Genomic DNA, 25,503 nt, shown 5'->3' on the forward strand with positions numbered 1-25,503 from the left:
CTACACTTTTACCACCTTCACTCTAGTTGTACAGACTTCATCTGTTAAGACATCTGATGGAGATCTGAGAAGGAGCATGAATCCCAATGACTAAGACAGCAGAGACTTAGAAGCCATCATTATAAAAGTAGCCAAGTAGTAGTATGAGAAGAAAACATTACAATTGCAATTCTGCAGAAACACATTACTGACAGTCCATCACAATACCAATTTGAAGCTGACAGGCATGTAGAGCCACCAATGCGTCTTAGTATTTCTTCTCAATTCCAGGAGCAGTTGAGCTTATATAACCTGCAGTCCTTTCCAAGAGTCTTATGTATACATAAATCGTCTGCCCAGATATTACTTAACTCCTCCTGAACAGTTCTGAGAGCAACCCCTAAAGATGCTAAGCTACAAAACCTGTGCCAAAAATGAGCAATGAAAGGCTATCTACAGCTTCAGACTTTCTGTAAGCTGTTATTGGGGGAAAAATATGTATTTCCAAACAACTTGGCCCAGAACATGGCGGGCGGAGGGGAGGGAGAAATTCTTCTACCTTTTTTTCCCCTCATTTATTATGCCAACTCTTCCTTGATGGGTAAGACCTTAAAACTTTTGTGACACTGGCCTCTAAGTGCCATCCTAATGTAAATTACATGTGCCGGTAACAAGAAAACAACTGCTTTATGCCTATGGAATGCAGTAGCAAAATAAGCCTTTCTTTCACTAGGTACTTACAATTTACTAGCTGCAGCTGAAGTCAAGGCTCCAGATGAAAGGAAATAGCATTTATAATGCAACTTTTACAAAACCTCTTTATTATAGGGGAATGAAATTCTTCAGATACAGCACTTCTGTGCGCATTCACATTGGTAGTGCTGCACAACAAGCAACTGTGTCTCAATGCTTTTGCCTTGGCAATAGCTAGAGGTGGCTATTTGTCCCACCTCGCCTGTTCCATGCACAAACAAGGCAGCACCTGCTATACAGCCTCAAGTTCTTCTTCAGCCAGATTCCCCTGCAGATGGGGGAAACTATGAAAGCACAGAGCAGTGTGGTGAATTTCCATAAAGACAGGTGTCACCTCAGAGAGCTCCAGCTGGGAACCAACCCTGTCAGTGTTTAAAGTGCTCCATATACACAGACACAAGATGGTTAGTTCCCAACAGTATTCATCCTACACATACACAGGGCCATATAAGAAAACCTAGAAGATGCACTACTGGGTTTTTTTTCCCTCCACCAAAATCTTTTCTGCCTCCAGAGCTGCACACTACTCAGCAAGATGTCTGCCCTGCAGAAGGCTGAGCAGCAAAAGCATCAGCAAGGCACAAACAAGGTGTTCTTTAAGCATGGCTACCAGGGCAGGCTGCACTCAACGTGGGCATTATCATGCAGTTGGTCCACGTTAGTGGTCTCATCACATGCACCACAGCAACCAATTACCCTATTGGAATATCTTCATACAGAGAATTACGGCCTTGAATTTTCAGAAAAACAATGATCTAAAAGAAATCACAAGAGAGATTGCTCTTTTTTTGCAGCTGAAAATAGGAAATCCTCCTGATATCCACACCGTATTTCATAACTGCAACAGTGTGACATTTAAGGAGGAATACGAGACTAAGTCATTTCCTCAGAACCCTTTACAAGATTTTTCTAGAGTCAGAGTTCATGAGGATAGACTGGATCATTCTCACCCCTTATCCCAAGACCACTGTAATGACAAGCTGCATAAACTGAACAGTGACGTGTAGTGTTGCCGACATTTTTTTTAACCAATTGGGATTTATATTTTTGTAATGTCTTCCTTTTGTTCAGAAGTTTATCAATTACAGTTAGCACTCGCACTTTTTTTAATATTATGTGGGAATTAACCAGTTTCATAAGTTGTATCATAACCTTGGTCCATCAGTTAATGTAATGCAAATTATGTCTACATACTGTGTTCTATAGAGAAGTAAACTAGATAGCACACATTTAAACTGGATGTCACAAAAACTATGTATCTACAGAATGCCAGTAATTCTATTCATACTAATAACCCACTTTAAAAAAAACACGCTAGCACTAAAAGGCCCAATAAACTCACTTTAAAAAGACCAAGACCTTCAATTCTCTTTGATTCACATAAAACAACTGCCAGAAACTGAAGCTGTTTGGACTGGGGGAAAGGCTCATGCAATTAAAAAAAAAAAAATTAAAATCATTAAGAAAATGTACAAAGTAAGAACTTAAGTCTATTAAGTATTAAGTCTCATTAATACTTTCATCAAAACATATTTAATCATTACATTAGTAAAATAGTTTTAGGGAGTGTATTTAGCAATACTGTGTGAATAATCCCTGTAACAGGAAACCAGTTTTAGAAAAAGGTTAGATCAGTATTCAGTATGCAGGATTTGTGTATATAGGATTTGCTCTCATCCCCTTCAGAAAGAAAGCGACCATGTTTATGAACATCAACAAAATTATAACCACATTTAAGATGACCCTTCTTCCCACCCTCTCACATTATAGATCTTCTCAAAACAAAAGAGAAAGTTGTGAATAAGTTTTACTAATTTTCTAAACACTGCAATAATTTCTTTTCATGGTCCTAACTGTTACCTTAAATAAAATGTTCAAACAAGTGTTTTCACATCCTAACTAAATAACTACATGTGTTCCTAATACTATCCACACAATAAAAAGGGCACTGGTAAGTACTGGATATTGTAAAATAAAGACTAATTTCTGCTCAGAAAGAACAAAGGTGGTAAGCATTATAAGCTAGAAAAAATGTCGGGGGAATAACCTGATGAATGAAAAACCCCTCTGCTACATGGAGAATTATCTATATGGGACTGTTAAAACTTTCAAGTGAAAAACTTAACTATAATGCTGGAAGACTACAAAAAAATTATCTATTATCTATTCCAAAAACTATCCCCCTGCAGTAAGGCTTCAAAGTCCTATTGTAAAATAGTGCCCAGTTCTTCATGGGCACTGAACAAAATGCTTCAAAACTAATTTCATAATGAAAGTGTTTAAAAGAAATATTCTAGAAGGAAAAAAAATATTTTAATTAATACACAGAACATAAGTATGATGTTCAAGGAAGACTCTTCCAAAAATTTATATGAAATTGACGGTAAGCTAAAATCTTATGCTGAAATGAATGAATAGGAAAGTCTGGATTTAAAGCTTTTCATAATTCGACCTTAGCAAGCTGCATAAGAATCAGTAACAAGAAGATTAATGATTCTGAAGTTACTGACTGCTTAAGTATTAAATTACACACCAAAACAAATCCAGGAAAATGTAATTGCTTCCAGGGAGCTAAACACTTGTATTATTAATTTCCTAACATTGGCTGTTATTACAAATCAATCACAGATTTGTACTTAGACCTCTGAAAATCCGGGCCATTGTAGGTCAGAAGAGGCCATGCTTCCTCTTTAGCATAATGGAGACAAGAACATTTAAAGTCCTTACTTTCCTGATATTAACCCAAAAGAGACCAAAAAGCTTCCAAGAATGGCATAAAGTAAAGCAGAAAATGAAGACTAGTCAAGTACACAAAGACAAAGCTGCTCTCTTGATTCCATGTAATAACCAACAGCCGGTTGCCATATATAAAAACTAATTTATGTATTAACCTAAAAGTCTCCTTTTTTTTAGTTAATATCCATTGAGGCATCCTTACCAAGCTTCAGGCAACAAGAAAGCATATTCATGTGGTGAAGTAGTCTCTGGAAAATTGGACAGAATTGCCTGTCTGTGTGGAAGTAAAGCTGATCCATGGAAAGTGAACAGAATTTCCAGGGCTCTGACATTGCTTTCCTAAAGAATAAAACATGTTGAAGAACTAGCTTAAGACTGGTTTAAACTGAAAATGAGCAAAAAAAATGTAAACTTACGTCATGCAAAAAACATTTAATTTTAAAATTTTCTGTAGCAATAAAGAAAATTATTAGCTCAGGCTCATCACATTTATTACTTACTATCAGAAAAATACCCCCCACCTCTTAAATTCCCACTGAGATTTAACCAAGTTCAAAGCGGGGTGGGGGGCGGGGAATACACTTAAATGCAAACAGCAATACCAAAACATAATTACGTTCTAACAAAATAAATATTAATACCCGAGCATAAGTTCTTGCTGAAAGTACAATATTCTGATTTCTGAACTTCTTGAAGAATTCGCTATCATAGTGCTGTTCAGCTGCATGCGGCCCTCCAAGGATTTCCTTTAAAAAAAAACACACACAAAAAACATGCAACTTTAAAAAAAAATGGGTTTTATGCAAGATTTACAAAAGCATCAAAAAAACTTACACATTACTTAATCTTAGGATGAGTAAGTATGAGATATATGTGGAAAGGCATGCTGGTTTTTATTTGTTTCAGTATGAAAAAAACAGATGCATTTTTGATTGACAAGCTAAGACAATTCTCCACTTTATCTTAACAGGAGTTTAGACAACATTAGTTACAAAGAGATGTGGTAAAAGTCATTATATGACTAGTGCCAACTTCAAAATTAAAATTAACAAAATAAGCAAAATACAGTCTGACATTGCAAAAACTTTCACTTTGGTAAGGTCATGGAAGAAGAAGATTTATCACAGAATCCAAACAGAACTTACTGATTAGACTGACAGTGATCCTGCAACAACTCCATATGGCATTTTGCATAACTTAATTCCCTGCAGACACAGCATGTTCAAAGCACGCTTCGGCCCAGCTATACCTCTCAACCCTAGAAGCTGGCCATTTGCAACAGTAAAGCAAAAGAATCTCAGTAAGCTTGAACAGAAAACAGCTTACTTCTGCCAAGTGAGATTGTTGCATTTCAAGACAAATATAAACATAAATACTACAATATATGATAGAAAAGTAACAGGAATACCTATGGAACGAGAACTCAAAAGAACTGTAGCCAGTTGCCAAGTTTCCTCACCTCATAGGTTTCAAGGCGATCAAGGTAAGTTAACAGCTTCAGCCTGCTACGGCAGAGTTCTTTTTGTTCCAATGTCAGCCTGTGTTCAGAAGAGGAATTTTCATGCTTGCAATTGATATTGTACATCATATGAAGGCAAGGATTAAACAATTAATGACTTTGTGCACTGGAATATATCAAGAAATTAAGTAAACCAAGAACTTTGACACAATAATAGTGCCAATTAAATTTGAAACCACTTTCCTATTAGGAATAACATACATAAGAGTAATTACATTCTTGCAACTGTGTAGTTATAATAAACCTCTAATTCTGAATAAAGCATGGCCTAATGTTTCATTTACCTTGAGAAGTTTACTGATAATAGCAGTTCTTGACGCTTCTTGGCCTCTTTTTCTTTTCTTGCATCCATTTCTTCATCTGGTGACAAAAAGTCTTCATAGGGAATGTCAATGTCCACCTCCCCTGGTAAGATAAATCTGCAAGACAAAAACAACATCATCATCAATGTTGATAAAAAAAAACAACATACAATAAACTAATTTTTTATAAAACTTATTAACACAGCTTTCCATTTATTTCTTAACCAAAATCCAAACCTTTTACAGAAAAAGATAATTCTGACTTTTGCTGTTGTAAAGCAGCAGGCACTCATCACAAGTCAAGAGGCCATCATCTCTTATTTCCATCCCCTCCCTAAAACAAACCAAAATACCAAACCACAAACCACACAGCTATGATGGTTGATAAATTTCTAAATTCCACCACTAGCACTGGGATTGACAGCAGCTCTACAGCATGCAATATTAATAGCTGACTGCACAAAGAACAGCCTCATCTCTTTCTACCACCAACAAATGAATACTGAAGAGAATTGTCTCTGCATGTGTTTCCCCACTGACCCACCGTGTTTTGCTTTGTTCCCCTCCCCACTTGAACAACAGAAGATCATTACAATTAAGACATACAACAAAATGCATTTATAGGGATAGCTGCAGCTCCCAGAAGAGGCAACACAAACAGATTGTGTGTTTTCTTCATCATAGAGAACTTCATATGTCAAAGGCCATCCAGAGAAGAGGGAAAATGCAGTACAAAACCTTTTACAAACATAAAATGAGAACAGGTACCTTACGGACATCTTTAAACTAGTTTCATTCAAAACATTACTTTTCTTAAGGTCCTGCAAAAGCATCTTAACATTTTCATTAGTGGTTGATATAAAAAAAAAAATTACCAAATTATCAGAAAAGACTTCACACACCATTCTTTAAAAAGAAAAAATAAAACAAAACAAAAATACTCTTCCCAAACCTGCCACCATCTTCTCCTTTTCCTATGGCCACAAGAGCCTCCAAGTCTGTGCCTTTCAAGCCATACTGAAGCAGCTTCTTAGCAGCATCCACATTCTCTGGAACTCTTTCCAAACACTCATGAAGAACCCACGTGCGCTTCTTGATTTTGCTCTGTCCAAGAAAAGAGCATAGACACAATATTATATGTTTCAATCCTCCAAAGCAATGACATTGGAAATGTTAAAATCTTCTAGAGCGTTTCTTCCACTTAAGAGAATGCCAAGTTAATCTGATGACTGACAATGCAAACGAGCAAAAGAGGTGAGAACGCAGGAAACATAATTCCCTCAGAGTATATGTGGCAGAAAAGGGCACAGAAATGCCAAATGATTTAGCAGAACTTTCACAACAACTGGAATAGAAGTTATTATTTTTATTCCTTCAATAGTATCCCTTCCCCTTAAACCAAATAAAAACTGATGTTTTGGGGCTAAAATTCAGTTTTTACAAACCAAGTGTATTCCCCAATAGCACTACAGTCATTTTTAATTCCAACCTCTTCACATGTCGATAGGATTCTGTGACAGAAAAAAAACCCACCACAGTCACGGAGTATTATTGGTCTTCTCAGCTTATCTTCAATTGAGATTACATTGCACATGGAGAACGGCTATTTGTAAAAATCTTATTTTGACATTAAATCAACGCTTGACTTGAAAAAACAAAAATTAGATTATATTGCTCTTGAAGACTTTACCTTATAGCACCATTAGAAGCACCATTAGGTTGTACAGTTTTGACAACACTTCACTGAGTTTAAAGTCTTTCTTTCAAGCCAAAAAAACCCACATTCGATTCTACTGAAAGCTTCAGTTACAGGTAGCAGTTCACTGTAAATTTTCTTATTCAGATTTTGCTATATAGCTACTGATACCTACCTCACCTTTCCATTTCATTTTCTAAAATATTTAGAAGTCATTTAGGTGTTTTATGTTTATATTTATTACTATTCATTTGCCAGGCAACAATCTACTGCTGCATGTAGGGGAGAGATTATACTAGAAAAAGCATGCTGCTGTTAATGAAAATTAGAAGATACTCCAAAGGAAAGATTTCCAGTTATGTCCAAAGTCTCTAGATCAGGCCTTCAGTTAAATTAACAAGACCACTCTCTTCCACATAACATGAAATTAAATTTGCAAGACAGCTCTCCACATTGCCACCAATTTATGTTGCATAAATTAGAACACACTTGAGAATTCAATTTCTGTAAAGATAATGCAGACATTCCAGTAAGAAAGCCTAGAAGTCACAAAAAACAAACCCACCAGATAGTCCTGAATCGAAGCAACGTTAACAGCTGACTTCCTCCACTGTCTTTGATACACAAGATCAGAATCAAGGCCATATGCTTGAGCCAAAGACAAAGCTTCCCCGTATTCCTCATTATCAATCTAAAAAGCAAACACATGCAAATGAAAGTCATCCAATTTCCATATTAAGCAATCAAATATTAATTCTGTGTGCTGAAACAGGTAGAGGAATAATTACTGTGAGTATGCTTAAGCAGGTAGGAAAGAGAATGGCTCAAGATACAGACGAGTAACACTCAGATCTGATGGACAGCTCTAGAAAATCAGAGATTTTGCCTCAAGAAAAAGAAAGAAGTTATTTAGGTAACTAGTATGACATCAACACTCTGTGGAAACTAACAGCTATGAAGTGAGCTGGTCTACCATCAGAACAATTGAAATGGCCTAGACAAAGTGCTCTCTAGAGTAGTCCTAAAAATTAAGTATCTATTCAGTACAAGAGTCACAGGCCTGATTTGTATGTATGCCTGAAAAAACATGCAAGCAAACTACATTCACATCACAGTACCAGTTAACCCATTCCTCAGCCAGTAACAAGCTGAACTAATTTCATTCAATCTATTTGCCAGGTCTGTCATTATTTGTAAACATTCACACGAGTACACTTCCAAGTCTGGCCAAGATGATACAGTGTCTCCTCAGTGACCTGCAAACATCATCTCATTTGAATTACTGTATTGCTGGTTTTAAACAATGATCCCTTCAATTAGGTAACACATTATACCGTCAATATGCAAGAGACTTAGCAATATGCGTCCAAAATACTCCTGTTAACATAGCAAGAATTGAAAGGGGTGGGTGGGGTGGAAATCTTTCTAAATAAAGCTGATTAAGAGATAGGACCCTTCCTTCTACTCTTACTTTTCGCTGGTACAGTTCCTCTGGAGTCGTGGATCTCAAACTGACAAGGCGGAAATTCTTTGTAATAGTACGTGGACGTTTCCGTGGAGGAGCAAATCGTTCCATTTCTGTCACAAAGTACAGGCCTTGCTTTAGGTAACTGAAGTATCTGTCCTTAGCAGAAGTTTCGTCATCTGAGTCAGATTCATCTTCTCCCTCATCTTCATCACCAGGCCTGCTCTCCAAGCGTAATCTTTTTGGAACAAGTTTTATCTCACACTGCACAGAAAATACGAATATGAAATGTCCACCTAGTAAACCTCAACTATTTGGTGAGAATTGAGTATATCTTCACACCCAGTCCTCCAAATTTCAGAATCAACATCCTCCCTCCTCTTCTCCTTTTAACCCTTTATTTCTCAGCTTGCTTAACACACTCCACAAACTCTGTGCGTCTCCTGGATCTGAGGCTTCATCTCTTACCTTCTGAAGCAAGAGTTGAAGGCTTCTTAATAGTAACCTGCTATTATGCTAAGTGTCCTGCACCACCCCAGACAGGCAGAACCATGGGGACTTCTTCATACACTGTTACATAGCTTACTGCAGCGTACTCATAGCTATACAACTTGTAGCTATTCAATGCAAGGTTTTCTGTTGAATGCAAATATAATCTCAGACCACATCCTTAGGCTGTACTGGCTGTCTCCTATTTCCAGTATAAACCTTTCCAAAAACATACATGCAAGCTTTGATACATATTGAGATACTCTGATAAATACTAAACTTTTAAGACGTTTAAGGCCTATTTCAGTGTAAGCCTTCAGATAGAGTGATTTTCTTAGTTTCAAAGAAAATTCCTGGTTAGCTTCATTATGTTCTACCCCTTCCTGGAATCCTACTAAAGATGAACAAAAAATACCTCTTATGTGGCAGCTTTGCCTTAATTTAAATGTGTTCCTCATTTCTTTTAAATATACTCCCTTTGTAAGAGGCATTTGTTTCAAAATGGGAGAGGGAGGCTTGCAGTATTCTTCAAAAACACTAGCATACAAAGCAGTGAAAACTGTCAACACTGTTTCCTGCAACAAGATTCCTCTCAGACTCAGCTTTCTACGAGTTTTACTTCTACCCTCCAGAAGTTATTTGACAATCAAATCTTTATTAAGACAGTTAAGTTGCACCAAGTTCAGAATTTCACTGCAATACCTATCTGGAGATAAGGAAACAGAATCGTTTATTCTGTTAGTAATAACAACTTCATTTTTTAACCACACCACACACACAACACCCTTAGAACTACATACACAAAAGCAGATCGTTCTACTGCATTCCAAAAAAAGGAATCTGCTTGTGCACATTCCCCACCTCCAGGCTTAGAAATCCTCCATCATGAGCTGAAGTGACCTGAGGAGAACTCTCAAACCATTCACATGACTTTCCCAGCAAGTTTCTCAATGTCTTGACCGATGACACAGTCAACGCACCAGAGCAGCGAGCCAGGATGACAGAATTATCTGCCCACCAATTTATATCTATCAGTGGGTAATAGGATTCTTTGTCTAAAACAAATAAACAAATCACTTTAAACATCAGATAAGAACAGAAGTGACTTCAATTACTAAGAGATTTCACCTGATGGCCTAATTTAACAGACATTGATTATTGTTTATGCATCCTTGGTTCACCAAGTTTGCATTTTAGATGAATTATGTTTTACTAAATCAGTTTTGCATTAAAGAAACCTGTTGAGGAGGGGAAAAAAATCACTTCATTGTGGATGCAATTATTTTTTAATATTATTTGGAGAAAGAATTCACAGTAAACAGATTTACTTGCACAAAATACAATAAATTTTAGGTATTTGATAAAGATCTACTTCAATACTTCCCAGGCCATCCTTGACCAAGTCCCCCTGGCAATAAAGATATAGTATTGATGAAAATCAGAAAAAGTTACGCTGCTTTTGAGGACAAGTGACAACTATCAACAAGACCTCTGAAACAACCTACAAGATGAGGTTAAGAAGACTAAACCAACAAAACAAATAAAAATTGCCACGACTGATGATGGAAGCTGTGTCATTTCTAAGACTGTCTTGATTATGGTAACTGGATGTTGGGAGAAAACATTCACCAGAAAGTTAACTCAATTTGTTCACTACAGTGTCATTTCCCACATCTCTGATGAAAACAGATCTTTCCCCAAACAGCACTGAGAAACAGATCAGCTTAGCACCTTTCTGCCACTTCAGTGCTTAGTCAGCAGCCTACCCACAAAGGTCAACTGAATTAACCCAAAGACAGAATCACCAAGAAAAACAGCACAAAGAAACAGAGATCTTTTAATAATATAGATGCATACAAGCAGTAATGAATGGATCATGGAATAGCTATTGATCTCTGCACTCTTCCAAGAGCCATGCAATAACCAGGTGATTAATGCCTGCATGTGGTGGCCTGAATTTTGGGAAAAGAACAGAGACTGACATGAGGCAAATGCAGCTGGAGGACACAAAGGCCTTTTCCTTTAGAATTTTAAATGTATACCTTTACATTACATTAGCGTTCAAGATTTATTAGACATTCATAGGAAGAAAGGTAAAGGACAGTTTAGGTTTTAGACTGTTGACTCTAATAATGCATTACCTACAATATTATGATGTAGTGGCTTCTGATACAAGCAGAGACATCTGCTGAAATTTCAGCATTCTAGAGAGTCATAATCGCATGATTAATAATAAATGAAGTCCTGTACTAACTGGAATATCATCTTTATTTATGGTTATGGCTGCAAAAGTATTCCTAGGAGAGGATTTTAAATAATACCTATTGTGACACTCATTTATCTATGCCATGCTACAAATTCAAATTATACATACAATTTTGGCAGCTATTCTAATTGAGATTTAATTAAGTCATTTCAGGCCTTTGTATATTTGTGTAAATATTTTTAATTACACAATGGTATAAAATAATGACCTAACGGTACCACATACCTTTTATTTTCTTTCTTTTTTCAGTAGAGAGTTTCCAGTCTGGGTTGAGCTCGTCATAACCTGGCTATACAAAAAAACAAACAAACAAACAAAAAACCACCACCAAAAAAACCCACAACACAGACAAAAAAGAATTACATGCAAGTAAAAGAGACCATGTGTGTTACGAAGTTTACTTACTGTATTGCTGACCAACTAACTTTTCAATGAAAATGCTCCCCATAAATTCAAACTTTTCTTCAACATAAAATGTACAGCTGCTATAGTGACATTGTACTTTTCTCCAGACAGTTAAATTAAAAAAAGTCATAGCAAAACAGACTTCCACATTCCTAAAACTCCATATTATAAAACAAGAGTACCATCAGACCTGGCCTAGTCAGCATTAAACAGCAATCACACCCTAAAGATTTCTGAAATAAAGGCTCTCCAGCAATCAGAAGCCTACCAAGCATTTATTTTTCATGTCTATACATAAGACTACAAGCATATAGAAGTATCTCCAAGTCCTTCTGTTTGGGCTGTGTAAACATTCCTGAGTACCAGCCTAGTACAGTGCTGTAAGTGTTCACTCTGGTTATCTTCGTAACTATAAAGCCCCTTTGACTAGTGCAGGAAAAGAAGCAACATTACTTAATGATGCGCTGCAACATTTAGAATTAGCAAGCTGTTGCTGTGTTGCCTTTTTACAACTTTTAGTAATATCAGAAACACGGGAACTACACAAAGACAGTAATCCTGCCCCTAAGTGCAATGCAATGGAAATACAGGTACATTATACAGCTGACAACTGAAGCAGGCTTGGGTCAAGCGGAAGGTCATTTGCCGATTTAATTTTTTAGTAGAAAGAGAAAGGTCTACTAATTAAAACTAAACATGAAGCCACTTTTAAGTTATTCTATCAAATATGTGTGGGTGACAATAGGAAACACGCACATCATGAAAATATCCGTTATACTTGGACACCAGTCTCACCTATAAAAATCATTCTACAAACAGTCAAATAGTTAAGTACTGTTTTATGTCACCCTCACTAAATGATAGTGTCCTGAAAACTGCTTCAGAATACATATTATCATTAAAATAAACAAACAAACAAAAAAAAAGCACTGTAAGCACCCTTAGGCAAAACCTGTATTCTCACAACAATCTGAAGTGTACGTTAAGAATACATACAGATAGACAGATATGCATACATACACACAGTACAGCACTTTTGCCAGCACCGGAGCAGAATCTTTGGTTGGTTAGGTTTTGTTTTTTTAAAAGCACTTTCCCTAAATAAGCTTAGAATTACATTTCTGTGGTGGACTGATGCCAGCTAAGCACTGCACAGCCGCTCACTCACTCTTCTGCCCAGTGGGACAACATAGGGAGAGCAAAAGCAAAAACAGTCATGGGTCAAGACAGTTTCATTAGCAAAAGCAAGCCAGAAAAAAATTAAAATAAAAACAAGTGACACCAAAAGCAGTCCAATGCCCACCCAGTCTCAGAGCCATATGTACCCACCAAAACCTCCCTCTGCTCTGTTTTTATTTCTGATCATGACATTATATGGCATGGAATATCCCTTCCGTCAGTCAAGGTCAGCTGTTCAGGCTGTGTACCTTCCCAGGTTGTTGCACACCCCCAGAGTACTCACTGGGGGACAACAGTGACAAAAGAGAAGGCCTTGAAGCTGTGCAAGCACTGTTGAGCAATAGCTAAAACACTGATACGTTATCAAAACTGTTTTGGTCATAAATCCAAAACCCAGCACCATACAGGCTGCAATGAAGAAAATTAACTCCAACCCAGCAAGACCCAGAATAGTTTCACAGTCAATACAGTCTAACCAGATCTGACTGCTTACCTCTAAGAACCAAAACTTAAGCTACACAACACCACAGCCATGTTTCCAAGTCAGTAGTCCCGCTCTTGCAGTCAGATTCAAAAGATAACAGCACACCAGTAGTGTTTAGGATGGCAACACACCACATGATCTCTAGAAGTATTCATTGACTTGAAATTCCCTATAGTCAAAGTTTTTAGCCTATCTTTTTTGCCATTTTTCTTGAAAATGTTCATTTAACCTCATAGTCATCATGATACCAAAGGACATCTTCCTTCATTTTGTCCTCTTCCTCATTATAGGAGCCTGTGCCTATACGCAATGTCAAGAAAGTGTTTTGTTGCAGACCTTATAGTACCCACTGCACCATGTGCAGAGAGCAGAGAAATCCAATAGCATGGGAAAAAGCTGTCCATTGTTTCATATGATTGCATAAATCTTAAGAATTTAAAACATCTACAAAAATAGAAGAAATATTTTTGTATTGGAATTTCTAAAGGAGTAAGTACACTGTCCAAAGCTTTACCCTGCAGATGGAAATTATTAAGTAGTTCAGGAACTGCAAATGTTTAATGCTAATATAATGTGGATTTATTGATCAGTATATGCACTAAAGCACACCTGTTTACATTAAGTAGCAAATGTTTCATTCTATTATCATTTTCTAAGAAGAAGCACACTTCTGTACAACAAAACCATCTTGAGATCAATACTGTATAGTAAATATTAGTAGTAATTTCTGCCATATATGTCTAGTGAACAAAGATCCTGTTTGACAGGTTACCCTGTTTGGACTTGATGTCGGTTCATGTCTTGTAGGTTTAGAACATAACACACAGTGCTTCAAGTGAAAAGCCTTTCTAAATCTATTAGCCAATGAATTAATAGGAGTAAACCCAGAATACTTCACATACCTTTGTACATCATTTCAGCTTTGTCACTTTTCAAAAATGCAGATATATTTTCCTTATTAGAATATAAAGTTATTTTTACCCAGAGAGTGTATTAGTTATCTGGAAATTTCTTTGAAAACTAGTTAGTTTTCAATTCCCAATGTTTAAATTCACACTAGTCATGTAAAAGTTTGCCAGTGTCTGGGCAATTCCTATCTTAAGTTCCCCTACTTAGTTTTGCAAATAATTTCTGTAGAAAGCATGTGAGTTACTAATACCAATCTGATGAACAAACTGTTCTGGAGCATTATCTGGCAGAAGGCAAGGTAAATTTTAATGGAGGAATAGATGAACACATTAGATATCCAGCAGAATTTGGTTTGAACCATTCAAGCAAAGTTACCTGTGTTGGCCTCCACTTATATTTTAAAACAGCATTTCAGTATAACTGTTACCCACTTGGCACCAAAATGCCTCGTGAAAAACTGGTTCTTTTTCTTAATTTTTCAAGTTTAAGCCTTATGGTTAAAATATAGAAAGATTATTTTAAAAGAAAATGTAGGGCTCTTGAAAAATATGGAGTTGACGGGAAAGATAGCCAGCAGCTAAAGCACAGTTATCTGAACTACTTTCACATTCTAGGAAAACACATCTCCAGAGGATTATGCCATATAATGCATGTTTCTAAGTATCTACATCCTTCTTACCTGATCAGTTTGGTCCCATTCTCCTTGTTGTCTGAGAGACGGAACTGACCAGATTGTCAGTTTTCCTGAGAAATGAATAGCTGCCAGAAGAGCTCCATCAGGAGAAAGATTCATCTTGAAAACTCCATCCTGCCAAATATTATGTCAAAGTAAAAAAAAAAAAAAAAAAAAAAAGAAAAAATCAACAAACAAACAAGCAAATAACAAAAAAAAAACCCAAACAAAAAAACCCTCTCCACATGCATGAAGGAATACCTCCCTCCCCCCCAAAAAAAACCAAAAAAAATTTCCCCAAACTATTTAACAACCTGTATAAAGGAAGAACACTACCGTAACACAAAAAACTTTAGCAATGTGAACTTTTCTATCTCATTGTTATACAGCAAATAAAAACTGAAAGCATGTCATTTCTAGTTGCACAGACAGCAATGCAGAGCTACTTGGAGGAAAAACCACAGGTTGTCCTCCGTTCAAAGAAAACATTCAGCAGCCTCAGTTTGTTACCAAAAACCAGTTAGTACAACAGCTTTTTCCTCCCTGGGAACAAGCTTTTGCATGAGCATTATTACCACAAAAAAGAAATTAAAGAGATACACACACTAAGAGATCTTGGAGGAACACATTTCATTTCATGACACTGATTTGGAATTTAAGAATCTCTTGGGTAACTCTTGGGTAACAATAGACTAAGCAGCAATATAGGAAACTTCAGATTAAGGCCATACAGATGAAGTAATTCAACATCTCTAAATACACTTCATCAAGGATACCAAAATTCTCCTGGATTACGTTTTCCTTCACTTTTGGATATTTTAAGATGCAAAACATACTTCTAACAAAGTATTTCCTCAAGGATTCACTAGCTCCCACATAATGACAACTGGATCTATACACTATTTCCACAAGACTAGCTTCTAAGTATACATTCAAATCATGAAGTCAAACCTAGTGCCACTGGCAATGCATAACAATTTCTGAAAAAACAATTCCTATTTGTTCCCCCCAGTCCAAACTGAATTCTGAGTATTTAGAAAGATCGTTACATTCTCAGAGAGTCTAGTCTTTGCTGAAAGACAATAGGATGTAGATTCCAAAACTCAGTGTGTTTATAAAATCCCATTTTGTCAGTTCCTAATAAGGACTCATCCTACAGTAATGTTAGAACTGTTCAAGTCTGCAGCTAATCAATTAAGCCAGCACTTCCCCTCTTGGAAAACACCCCCTAAACAAAGTACAGGAAAGTTACTAGATGTCCATACAATTAAGAAGTTTTAATGGCATTTCTACAGGACATCAGTGACGGTTATCAGCTGAAGATAACAATATTCTTTTAGGGGATGTTTGTTTGTTTGGGTATGGGGTTGGTTTTTTTGTTATTTTTATTTTATTTCTTAGGCTATTTAAAGATCTAACTATGCCACAGAGCAAGTGACTATCAAGTAATCTGCTCACTGTTGTTCACTGGTTTGCAGCTATTGAGAACACTGCTTAAATCCAAGCTTAAAGTATGTTCTTAATTGAAAAGGAGAGTATTATTAAGTTTTTTAAAGACAATTAAGAATTATTATATTAGAAAAATTTCGTAAGTATTCTTTGATTATATTCTTAAGCAGCTAGAGTACTGCAATCTCTACTGTAGTTTGCCAAGGAATTGTACCTGCCAGCTAATGGCAATTCTCTCTTTACAAATCAATTTGCATGCACAGAATACAAAGAACAAGACTGTTAAAGAGCTTAGAAACATATAATTAAAATATATAACCCATTCAGATAAATGATCAGTGGTATATATCACTGATCTTAAAGAGTTTACTCAGTAGTTGGTAATAATTCTCTTGCTGTTAAATTCAGATGTTGGGTGGCCATTAACACATCCAGATTCACCACTTGAGCACTGTTATCTAGAAATTAATCAGTTCTTTGGCAAAGCAGGCAATGCTGCCTTAGTAAACAGCTTGTCAACTTTATGGAACTGCAGAACAAGATACTGTAAACCTCAGCAGGTTGGCACTTCACATTTTATAAGTGTCATTTAAGTTAGCAACACTAAGAATCAAATCCCGATATAGCTAGTTCTAATATACAAGTCCTCCAGCTGCTGTTCCTGTCATATGTCAACACTTGCCTATTTCCCACTAAGAATATAAACTACCTCACATGTTTGTATCATTTTCTCTGAAATCAGAGTAAAACATTCAAGGATGAATACCAATCTCTGCTTCTCTTTGTAAATTTAGTACCAGCAAGTGCAATGAAGTTTAGTACAGCTACACTCAGTACTAGTCTTCCAGTAAGAAAGTTTACTTCAGCCTTCTCTTGTATTTCCAGTGAAGGAAATAAAATCTCTACCCATTCCACCCTCAAGAGAGATTCGGAAAGATTTGTTTTCCCCTTCCAATCAAGCATGTAATTTCTTCTTTTAACTAGTCACCTAAACATCCTAAAAATCAATTAAGGTCATTTCAAAGTCCATGTAACTTCAGACCAGCCATTTTTCCTCTCTGGAGGACACAGGAGGGTGGTACACAGAATCTTTACTGTTCTTTCCTTGCAAAACAAAAGAAGGCAAAACATTTTTTTTTTTTTTACAAGCAGGGAAAGGGGGACAAAACAAGGCATCAAACCAAAGCTGCACACACCTAGTAGACAAGAGATAGGAGAAGGTGGGTGCAGTACCGCACAGGTAGCTCCTCAGTCATACAGAAGAAAGCCACAGCACTGTGTGCAAAGCCTTAGAAATATAAAAAGCACACACCTGCACCTCAGGATGACAATATTTCACACTCACTCATTCAGAGGAAAGGAGAATACAAGACCCATACCCAGGCTTTGTTAAGAACAAATAGATTCTGATCAGCAATTTCATTAGGTTCGCGTGCATCTTGGTAGCAGAAATGTGACCCACAACAAACCTCTGAAGCTACTTAGCAAAATATTTCAATAGTATCTCATAACAGACTGTAAAATTCCAGTCTTTGTGTCTGCCCTATTTAAGCCATCAATCATTAGTTTGAATCCACTCATTTTTTCTTCCCAACACTGTATGAGAATTTTGGGTTGTAAGGTAAGGGATTTTTATTTTGCCTTCTAGTTGAAGTGGGGTAGTGAAAAAGGCTGAGGTTTGTTCCTCTTATTTCTCTCTTGGGCACGTATTTGAGAAACATCATCACAATTCACTCTCCTCTTGTAGAACATGCAACACATCTAACATGCTATTATCATTACATTCATGAACAAATAACTAGGAGGCTTTTTATACCTTCCTTTCTGAAAAAAATTTACATTTAATATTGAACTCTACATCTCTAGACCTGTTCCTGTCAGTATGCTGAAAATAAAAGATTCAAGCTTCAGCAGATGAATTAACTGGATTTTTTTTAAAAGCCAAATAAATGGCAAGCTACTCCATTTACTGCTAAAAGCTTATTATTTTTGATACGTATTATAGAAATCTTAATTCTTAAGTTGCATAAATTAAAAACTAGTTTCAATCGGTCTCTCAGGCAGTCATTAATAGTCAATTGTGTTAGTAAAAAACATTTCTGAGGTAGACCTAGACTTTAATACCTGTTCTGTTCCCCGCCTGCTGTAAAATTTTAAATTCATAATCCTTAATAATCCTCTTCTCTGTGCCTGTAAACAACAGAAACACATCACACAATGAGAGACAATCTCATACATTTTTTTATGTACCAAAACCAAAGTCATATCTAAAGTACTAAAACAACTATGCAGGTTTCTTTAAACTTCCTTAATACAGCCTACTTCAAAATAATGCAAGGATAGTAAACCCCAGTTTGTATAACTTTGCCCATTTCATCAGGTATGTATCATGCCACAGAAAAGCACTACCCATGTGCAGTGAAATTAACAGCTCACTTTTAATACTAAGCAATTCCTATATAAGAGCAAATATTGGAATTTATCTCAGTATACTGTAGATTGATTGCACTTTATCCACACAGCAGCTGTTACCAAATAAAACATTTACTTATACTAGAAGCAAAAGATGTCAAGAGTCAGACTTAAACGGAAACATTTATTTCAGGCGCGCTGCCTTTTGTTATGAAGTAACAAAAAGACAAAAATAACTGGAGTTTTTTCCAGCAAAGACATGTAACATATCCCAGTAAACAACAAAGGAGATTGTTTATTTCCACACTACCATTTTTGTTGTGTCTTTAGTTTGTTTGTTTGTTTTTTAAACCACAAGTGATAATCAAGAACTTAAAAGTTCAAAACATACTACAGAAAAAGCAAAGATAGACTGATGCTGAGAGGGAAGATATAACTTACATCGTAGCTTACAAAACAATAAAATATTGCCTTAAATTCTTCTTTCAAAAAGAGATTAATATTGAACTTCCAATTAGATAATTCTATTGGTGGCAATATTCATCCAGTAAAACAAGGAAACATACTTACTGTTCTAACATCATCTTCATAACTAGTGACCTGTTTATAATGGGGAGAGCCTGACAGAACTCTCCAAGCAGATATCCCACAACCAGTTGCTTTAGATACTCCATCTTCATCCATTTCACAGCCTCCTACAAGGAGAAGTCTGTAAAATACAAAGACATATTATGGTTTTATATACTGCCACATAAACGGGGGGGGGGGGGGGGGGGGTAATTGTCTTAAGACAAAACTAGAGCAGTTTGCTTGCAGTAACAAAAAGACTGATACCCAACAGCCCCAATAAGCTTTGTCTGTGAATAAACACCCTGAAGTTTAAAAAGACTTAAATATTACCTGAGTAACACTTGGTGGGGTTTTTTTTTGTTATTTTGTTATTTGCTTTCCAAATAGGGCCCAATTCCCAACATTTAAAACAAAATACGTCTGGCTACAAATTTGAGCTTCTCCTTACCCACAAGGAATGCTAACAATTACAGCTTAAGCTTATGAAAAGCTGTGGTCATTCTGTTTAACTATTAGGTTTCCACTTATTCAGATGTGGTACTAAAGCTATTTCTCTTTTATTGAAGAATTTAACGCATCAAGGTTTTCCAATTTTCTTTTCTAAAGCCACCCTACTGATTATAAATGTGCATGCAATAGTTTTGTTACATGCAGTAGATGACATTTTAAGAACTTTGAGGGAAGCCTTACAATCATTGCTAATTACCACTAAAATGTATCAAAATATTTTCCCTTGAAACTCACTTTATTAGCAAGGAGTTTTATATTTAACTGATAACTGCTCTGACAAAAACTAACAGGTCTGTTTGGAAGCATCATTTCAGTGAACAACCCATCAAAAAGTAAAGTATCTGCAAAAAAGGCACAGATTGGAAGAGCCAGGAGTTCAGCCCTGAGAACACTCCTTTATCAATTTTCAATCTCTGCATTACTCTTGAGATGCTCTGCCACCTAGTGGCTGACAGTCATATAGCTCTCAGCTGCGATCTGAGTGTATTCCAAAGCATTATCTGCAAAAGTCAACTGAAAGAAAAAAAGAAGAAAAAAGGGAAAAAATAAATCCTTCCCCATTTAATCCCCTTTAACAGGTCAGCAGAACATATTTAACATTCCCAGGTTTCAAGCTATTCAGAAATATACAGCAAGATGATTTATACCACGGATGCTCACAGTCTGTTCAGGTTCTTAAAGAGTTTTAGTTGTTTTGTAATGTAAAGAGTTGCCTAAGCCAGCAAAACAGGAATCACTTTCACTATTTTTCTCAAAAACAGCAATAGGAGACTCTCAGTATACCATAATTAACAGAAGAATAGGTAATTTTACATTGTTCTTATGATCAGAAAGTAAAGCATAGCACAGCTAAGAGTCATTATTTCTTTCTTAAGGTGGTGTTCTTTAACTTTAGAGCATGTAAATTGCTCTGGCTGTGCATCCATGACACAGTGGTTTCTTCTTCCTTCTTCCAAGAAAAAACTATCATATTATTTAAGGAACAAATGGATTCCTATGAAAGTCAAGGAAATCTACCATGAGTAGCGCAGATCATATTTCAGACCCCTTAAAACTGGTAACCTGACCAGCAAACGTGCTTCTTGAGTAATTAGCATACATTTTTTGTAGTAGTAACACAGGAGAAAAGCAGACAAAACTCACCTATCATAGCTTTCCTGTAGATACTTAACAAAGCAACTGGGTTATGCAGATAAGAACAATTAGCAGAACATGGCATTAGACACAGCAGCAAGGGAGAACTGTACTTCAGCATTATGGAGATTGCAGAAGCAGCTTCATCATAAAAGCTACTTGTTAAACAGAGAATACTACTGTCGCTCAGTAAGCACAGCAGTCCCATTGTTAAAATACCAAAGAATTCCTACAGTGAACACATCTTTCCTGAACGAGCTAGTAATATGACTGCATTAAGCCTCTTACGTGACAAACTTCAGATCTTAAATGAACCCAAGTTGCTCTACATTTTAACAGTTTCCAATCAACACAACTGTTTGGTTTTCATCTGGTGGCTTATTCTGGTCAACTAGTTGGGCAATTCAACTAAGTATCTGGACAGGAACTCAGAGGAACATACAAAGACACCACTTTAACACAAAATACTAGTAATAGCACTTTGTTCTGGAAGTCATACCAAGCACAAGCTTGATCTGAGGATATCTCTGGTACCAGGACTCAAAAAGAAAGTACTGGGGTTGGTTAAAAGTAACAATAATGAAAAGGCAGACATTGAAAACCAGAGTATTTAAGTAATTCCATATTCAAGCAACTGAGGAAATTAAATCAGAAACAATAAGCAGGACAACAAAGCAAGTTTAATTTCATTCAACTTTGGGACGACAGCAAATCCTATAAACTACTTGAACAGTTTGCTATTCTTTCATGAAGAAAGTGACTTTCACCAAGGAAGGCTTGGAAAGAACATCAGTCCTTCAGGAACATGGAAAAACACAAGGTACAGCCACCAATAAACAACGTAGTTCTCAGAACTACACAAAATATTTTAATACCAAATTTTCTGCTGCTTACTGGGGGAAAAACACATTTGGGAAGAGAAAAATTTCACATATTAAGTGTCATCCAATTAATAATCCACGCTGCTAACAATCCAATTAAATATCCCTTCTGCATATCTTTTTATTTTCTTTCTCCCTGACCTTTTCCTGCAACTTTCCTCTGCCTACAATTGTTCTATCAGAGAAGCTTGACATGCTGCCACTAACCAAAGAAGAAAAGAGCTGCCCCCAACTTGTACAAAAGCCATTGTTTAGATGTGCTATCATTCTTCTGAGGAACTTCAGTTAAAAACAAAAAAAAAGTAGTAAGTTTTCAAGTATCTTGCAGCACATACCACATATAAAAAAACCAAACCAACCCAAAAAAACCCAAGTTTTCAGCACAGACATAGCGCACCACATGAAATTCCTTGTAATAGCACCAATAGGGTTCAGGGCAAAATACTTTATCTACCCTGTTGTAGGGGTATGATCCAGTTTATGTCCAATTGCAAACAATGCAGTTTACGTCCATTTTAGCTAGCCCAGAATAAAAACGTTTGGGTACCCAAACATCTGAGCGCACAGTCCAATATCATGAAAACATATCTTAAAACATGGGAAGATATTGGCAAGATCTATGCATAATGATCTGTGTGACACTAAGTGATCAATGTCCTAACTTTTTTTTAGCATAGAAAATGAGTTTGATGTGTCTCTTTTGCAGGCTTTCTTGGGGAAAGCTTTAAAAAAAAAATAAAAACCAAAAATCAGTAAACAAGAACTGCATGAATTTGCCACAACACAGCTGGCACAATCCTTTGGAATATTAATTTCTCTATAGTCCTGTCCATCCATAGGCACATGAATTCTCCCATAAGCTTCAACTTCCATTGAAATTTTTAATTCACTGGCATGTTGCAACAGCAGCAGTGACAAACTCAATTACAATTGACCGAACTGTGCCAGGGGTGACTGTGAGACAAATAGTAGCACAAAGACAAAGAGAAGAACTGTCAATAATAGTGACAGCAAGAGCTCCAAAACTGCCTAAACTAGCTCTCAAAAACTCCATCAAGATAAATCTTTTCAAAGAAATTTCAGAAAAATTGTCACATGCAGTGCAATGTATTTATAATTCAGAAATATTTTTTAGGATAAATGAAACCCAATGACAGCTGGAATGAAGATGTCATATCAGTTTAGATACGCACAAAACACACAACCTCAAGACAAAAAGCCTTCTCTCAGGACTGCAGAGAAATTCATCAGGGCAGCACGTACTTAAAAATTTAAAAAGCTTTTCAGAGAGCAAAATACAACAGCAGGGACAGAAACTATTAAGATGAATAACAACACTGACATCAAAAGAAAATGAAAGGTACTCCTGAGAGCCTCAGCAAAGATCTGGCCTTGTTTACCAATTATTTTTTCAGGACTAGACAGGAGATGACTCCAAAATAACAAGGTGACAGGTAGACTGGAAACAGCAACAGGAGAGGGGTTTATTTTCCCCCATTTACTTTTTTTTTTTTTTTAAGTTAGTCTCAGTCTGAAGAAACAGATACCATGCCAACAACTTTTTTTTTTTGTCTCAGTAATTTAAAAAACTACTTTTCCTGGCCAAATACTTGGGTTCTTAAATCCCATTGTATCAGCTGTAGTTTTATGCCACTCCAGATAGGTCACAAAGCCACTTTAATATATGACACTTAATAGTAACTCTGTAAATAAAACTTTCCTTTCTATCATGCTGCTATGGAAATCAAGGTCAACGCAACATCCTTTAGTACTTAAAGTGTTAAAAACCCAAATAATATTTATTCTTGCATGTATTCTCTACACATGCCACAGCTAGCAAGCAGCAGTTTGTGCAGCAATTTCTGGGCTCCATTTCTAGATCTGCTTAGTCTTCTACATACTCCTGGAATCATCACAGGACTCCTGGGAAGCCTTTGAGGAACTTCACAACGCCTGCCATTGCCAGGAAGAGCTACCTAACAAGCTCTAGGTTTTAACAAGGTCTGCCAACTGTTTCTGATCAAAGGGTGCTTTGAGCTTTTGTTCCAGCTGACTCCTGATCAGTAAGGGTTAGGAACCCTTTCAACAAGTCCTAGAAAAAGACTTATGTAAGTGCCAGACCTAGAGCACAGCCAAGTATTTTGTGCAGCGATTTGCAGAAAATCATGGCTAGAAACTCTGAACATGTTCTCTGCAATTGTGGTGAAGCACCGCCAGGCTCAGTCCCAGCACCCAACTGGAGCAGCTACCCCCACACATCAGACCATCCTCCTAGGAGAGGATACAGATGTGCAAGTGCTTGGACTGCAGGTATATGGCTGCAAGCAACCTGTTCTAGTGGTCCCTGCTATGAAGGGGAATGGATTAGATTATCTCCATAAGTTCTTCAGTCTCATAAAAATGGCTGCCCTTGCAATACCTCAAGTGTACTTCATTTCAAAGGTTGTAAGTTGAGCTGAAAATAGCTAGTATAATTAATGCTGGCCTCAATAACAGCAAGTTCAATGGAGACACCCAAGAAAAACTTGAGACTTCTACACATTTCTTCATTCATCAGCTTTGTTACAACAAGCAAATTCCAACTGATTCTAAAACCTTTTATCTCCTATAGTCATCACAAATTTCAGGCTCTAGTAACAAACATTTTTTGTAACAATGGCAGATAACCCTGAAGTAAGACATTCAGCTCCAGATTAAGATACTCAAAATAAGCTGGTGTTGAACCTTCTGTTAGTGCCTACAAAGAGCTCACAGAGGCAGACAAAATTCTAAGTTTTGTTAACTACAGTGCACCATAAATTCCATCATAGGTGAAGTCCAGATTAGATGAAAACACCAACATTAATTTAGGCATCTAAATTAAGGTATATAACACTTTTCAAGAGCAGTGAAACTCATTATTAGACTTTTTCCCAACGCTATTGTTTCAAGTTTTCCTACAGACTCTGATACATGCCCTACTGACATATTCTCTTTGCAATTATCATACATCTAGTTGACAAAATTAAGCATATTAAGTTCTTTAGTGCTATTTTATTGCACTGTAATAGGTAACGAGCAAATATATGGCAATATAGAGAGCAGTAAGTCAAGGCTCACAGTGGAGATAGACCAGTATAACTTCACGATTTGAAACTAAATGAAATGCAAGACAATGTAAGTTCACCTTTGTCACTTTGTGCTAAGTGATCAAAGTTCAAATTACTGAAAGTGAAAACTTGGAAGAGTTCATATGTATTTACAATTTCCTTGAATATACAATATAAGGAAACTGCCTCCCTTCAACTCCTGGGATTTTGCTGGATAATGACAATTTCAGCAAAAGACTCTGCTCATGAATTTAGAGTTCTTTACTGTCAGATAGAAGTCCTCTACCACAGAGTAAGTTCAAAACAGAATAAACCTGCCTACATGAAGGGCAAAACATCAGTTCTTTCTACTTTCCATCCACTTGTACATTCTTTCAAGTACCAATTTTTCAACTTTACTAAGCTGCACTAAAGTGGCTGCACTTAGGAGGAGATACTACAATCACAGGGGACTCTACCCAACTTTCTGTTTTCATGGAATGCATCATGGTATTTCCTGGTAAAAACAAGTAATTCCTGAATGTGTATGCGACACATCATGCAAACTTACTATTTCAGCAGCAGATATAATCACGTTTTCATGTAAGGAAAGGGCATTTCTGT

At 36.5% G+C, this 25,503-nt stretch overlaps 1 protein-coding gene across 1 annotated transcript in view; it reads right to left on the reverse strand.

Moving 5' to 3' along the window:
- NBAS (NBAS subunit of NRZ tethering complex) overlaps nt 1–25,503 on the reverse strand; it is a 183,653-nt gene that overhangs the window by 144,787 nt on the left and 13,363 nt on the right. Inside the window, exons 10-21 of the mRNA XM_056342886.1 lie at nt 19,287–19,425; nt 18,429–18,494; nt 14,862–14,990; nt 11,431–11,494; nt 9,801–9,994; nt 8,457–8,714; nt 7,551–7,676; nt 6,242–6,393; nt 5,272–5,406; nt 4,928–5,006; nt 4,110–4,214; nt 3,671–3,807 (exon numbers count right to left, since the gene is read on the reverse strand). Coding sequence (XP_056198861.1) covers nt 3,671–3,807; nt 4,110–4,214; nt 4,928–5,006; nt 5,272–5,406; nt 6,242–6,393; nt 7,551–7,676; nt 8,457–8,714; nt 9,801–9,994; nt 11,431–11,494; nt 14,862–14,990; nt 18,429–18,494; nt 19,287–19,425 — 1,584 coding nt within the window. The remainder of the gene's footprint in view (nt 1–3,670; nt 3,808–4,109; nt 4,215–4,927; nt 5,007–5,271; nt 5,407–6,241; nt 6,394–7,550; nt 7,677–8,456; nt 8,715–9,800; nt 9,995–11,430; nt 11,495–14,861; nt 14,991–18,428; nt 18,495–19,286; nt 19,426–25,503) is intronic.

The sequence above is a fragment of the Falco biarmicus genome, chromosome 6 (assembly GCF_023638135.1).
Source record: "Falco biarmicus isolate bFalBia1 chromosome 6, bFalBia1.pri, whole genome shotgun sequence".
NCBI classification, from domain to species: domain Eukaryota; kingdom Metazoa; phylum Chordata; class Aves; order Falconiformes; family Falconidae; genus Falco; species Falco biarmicus.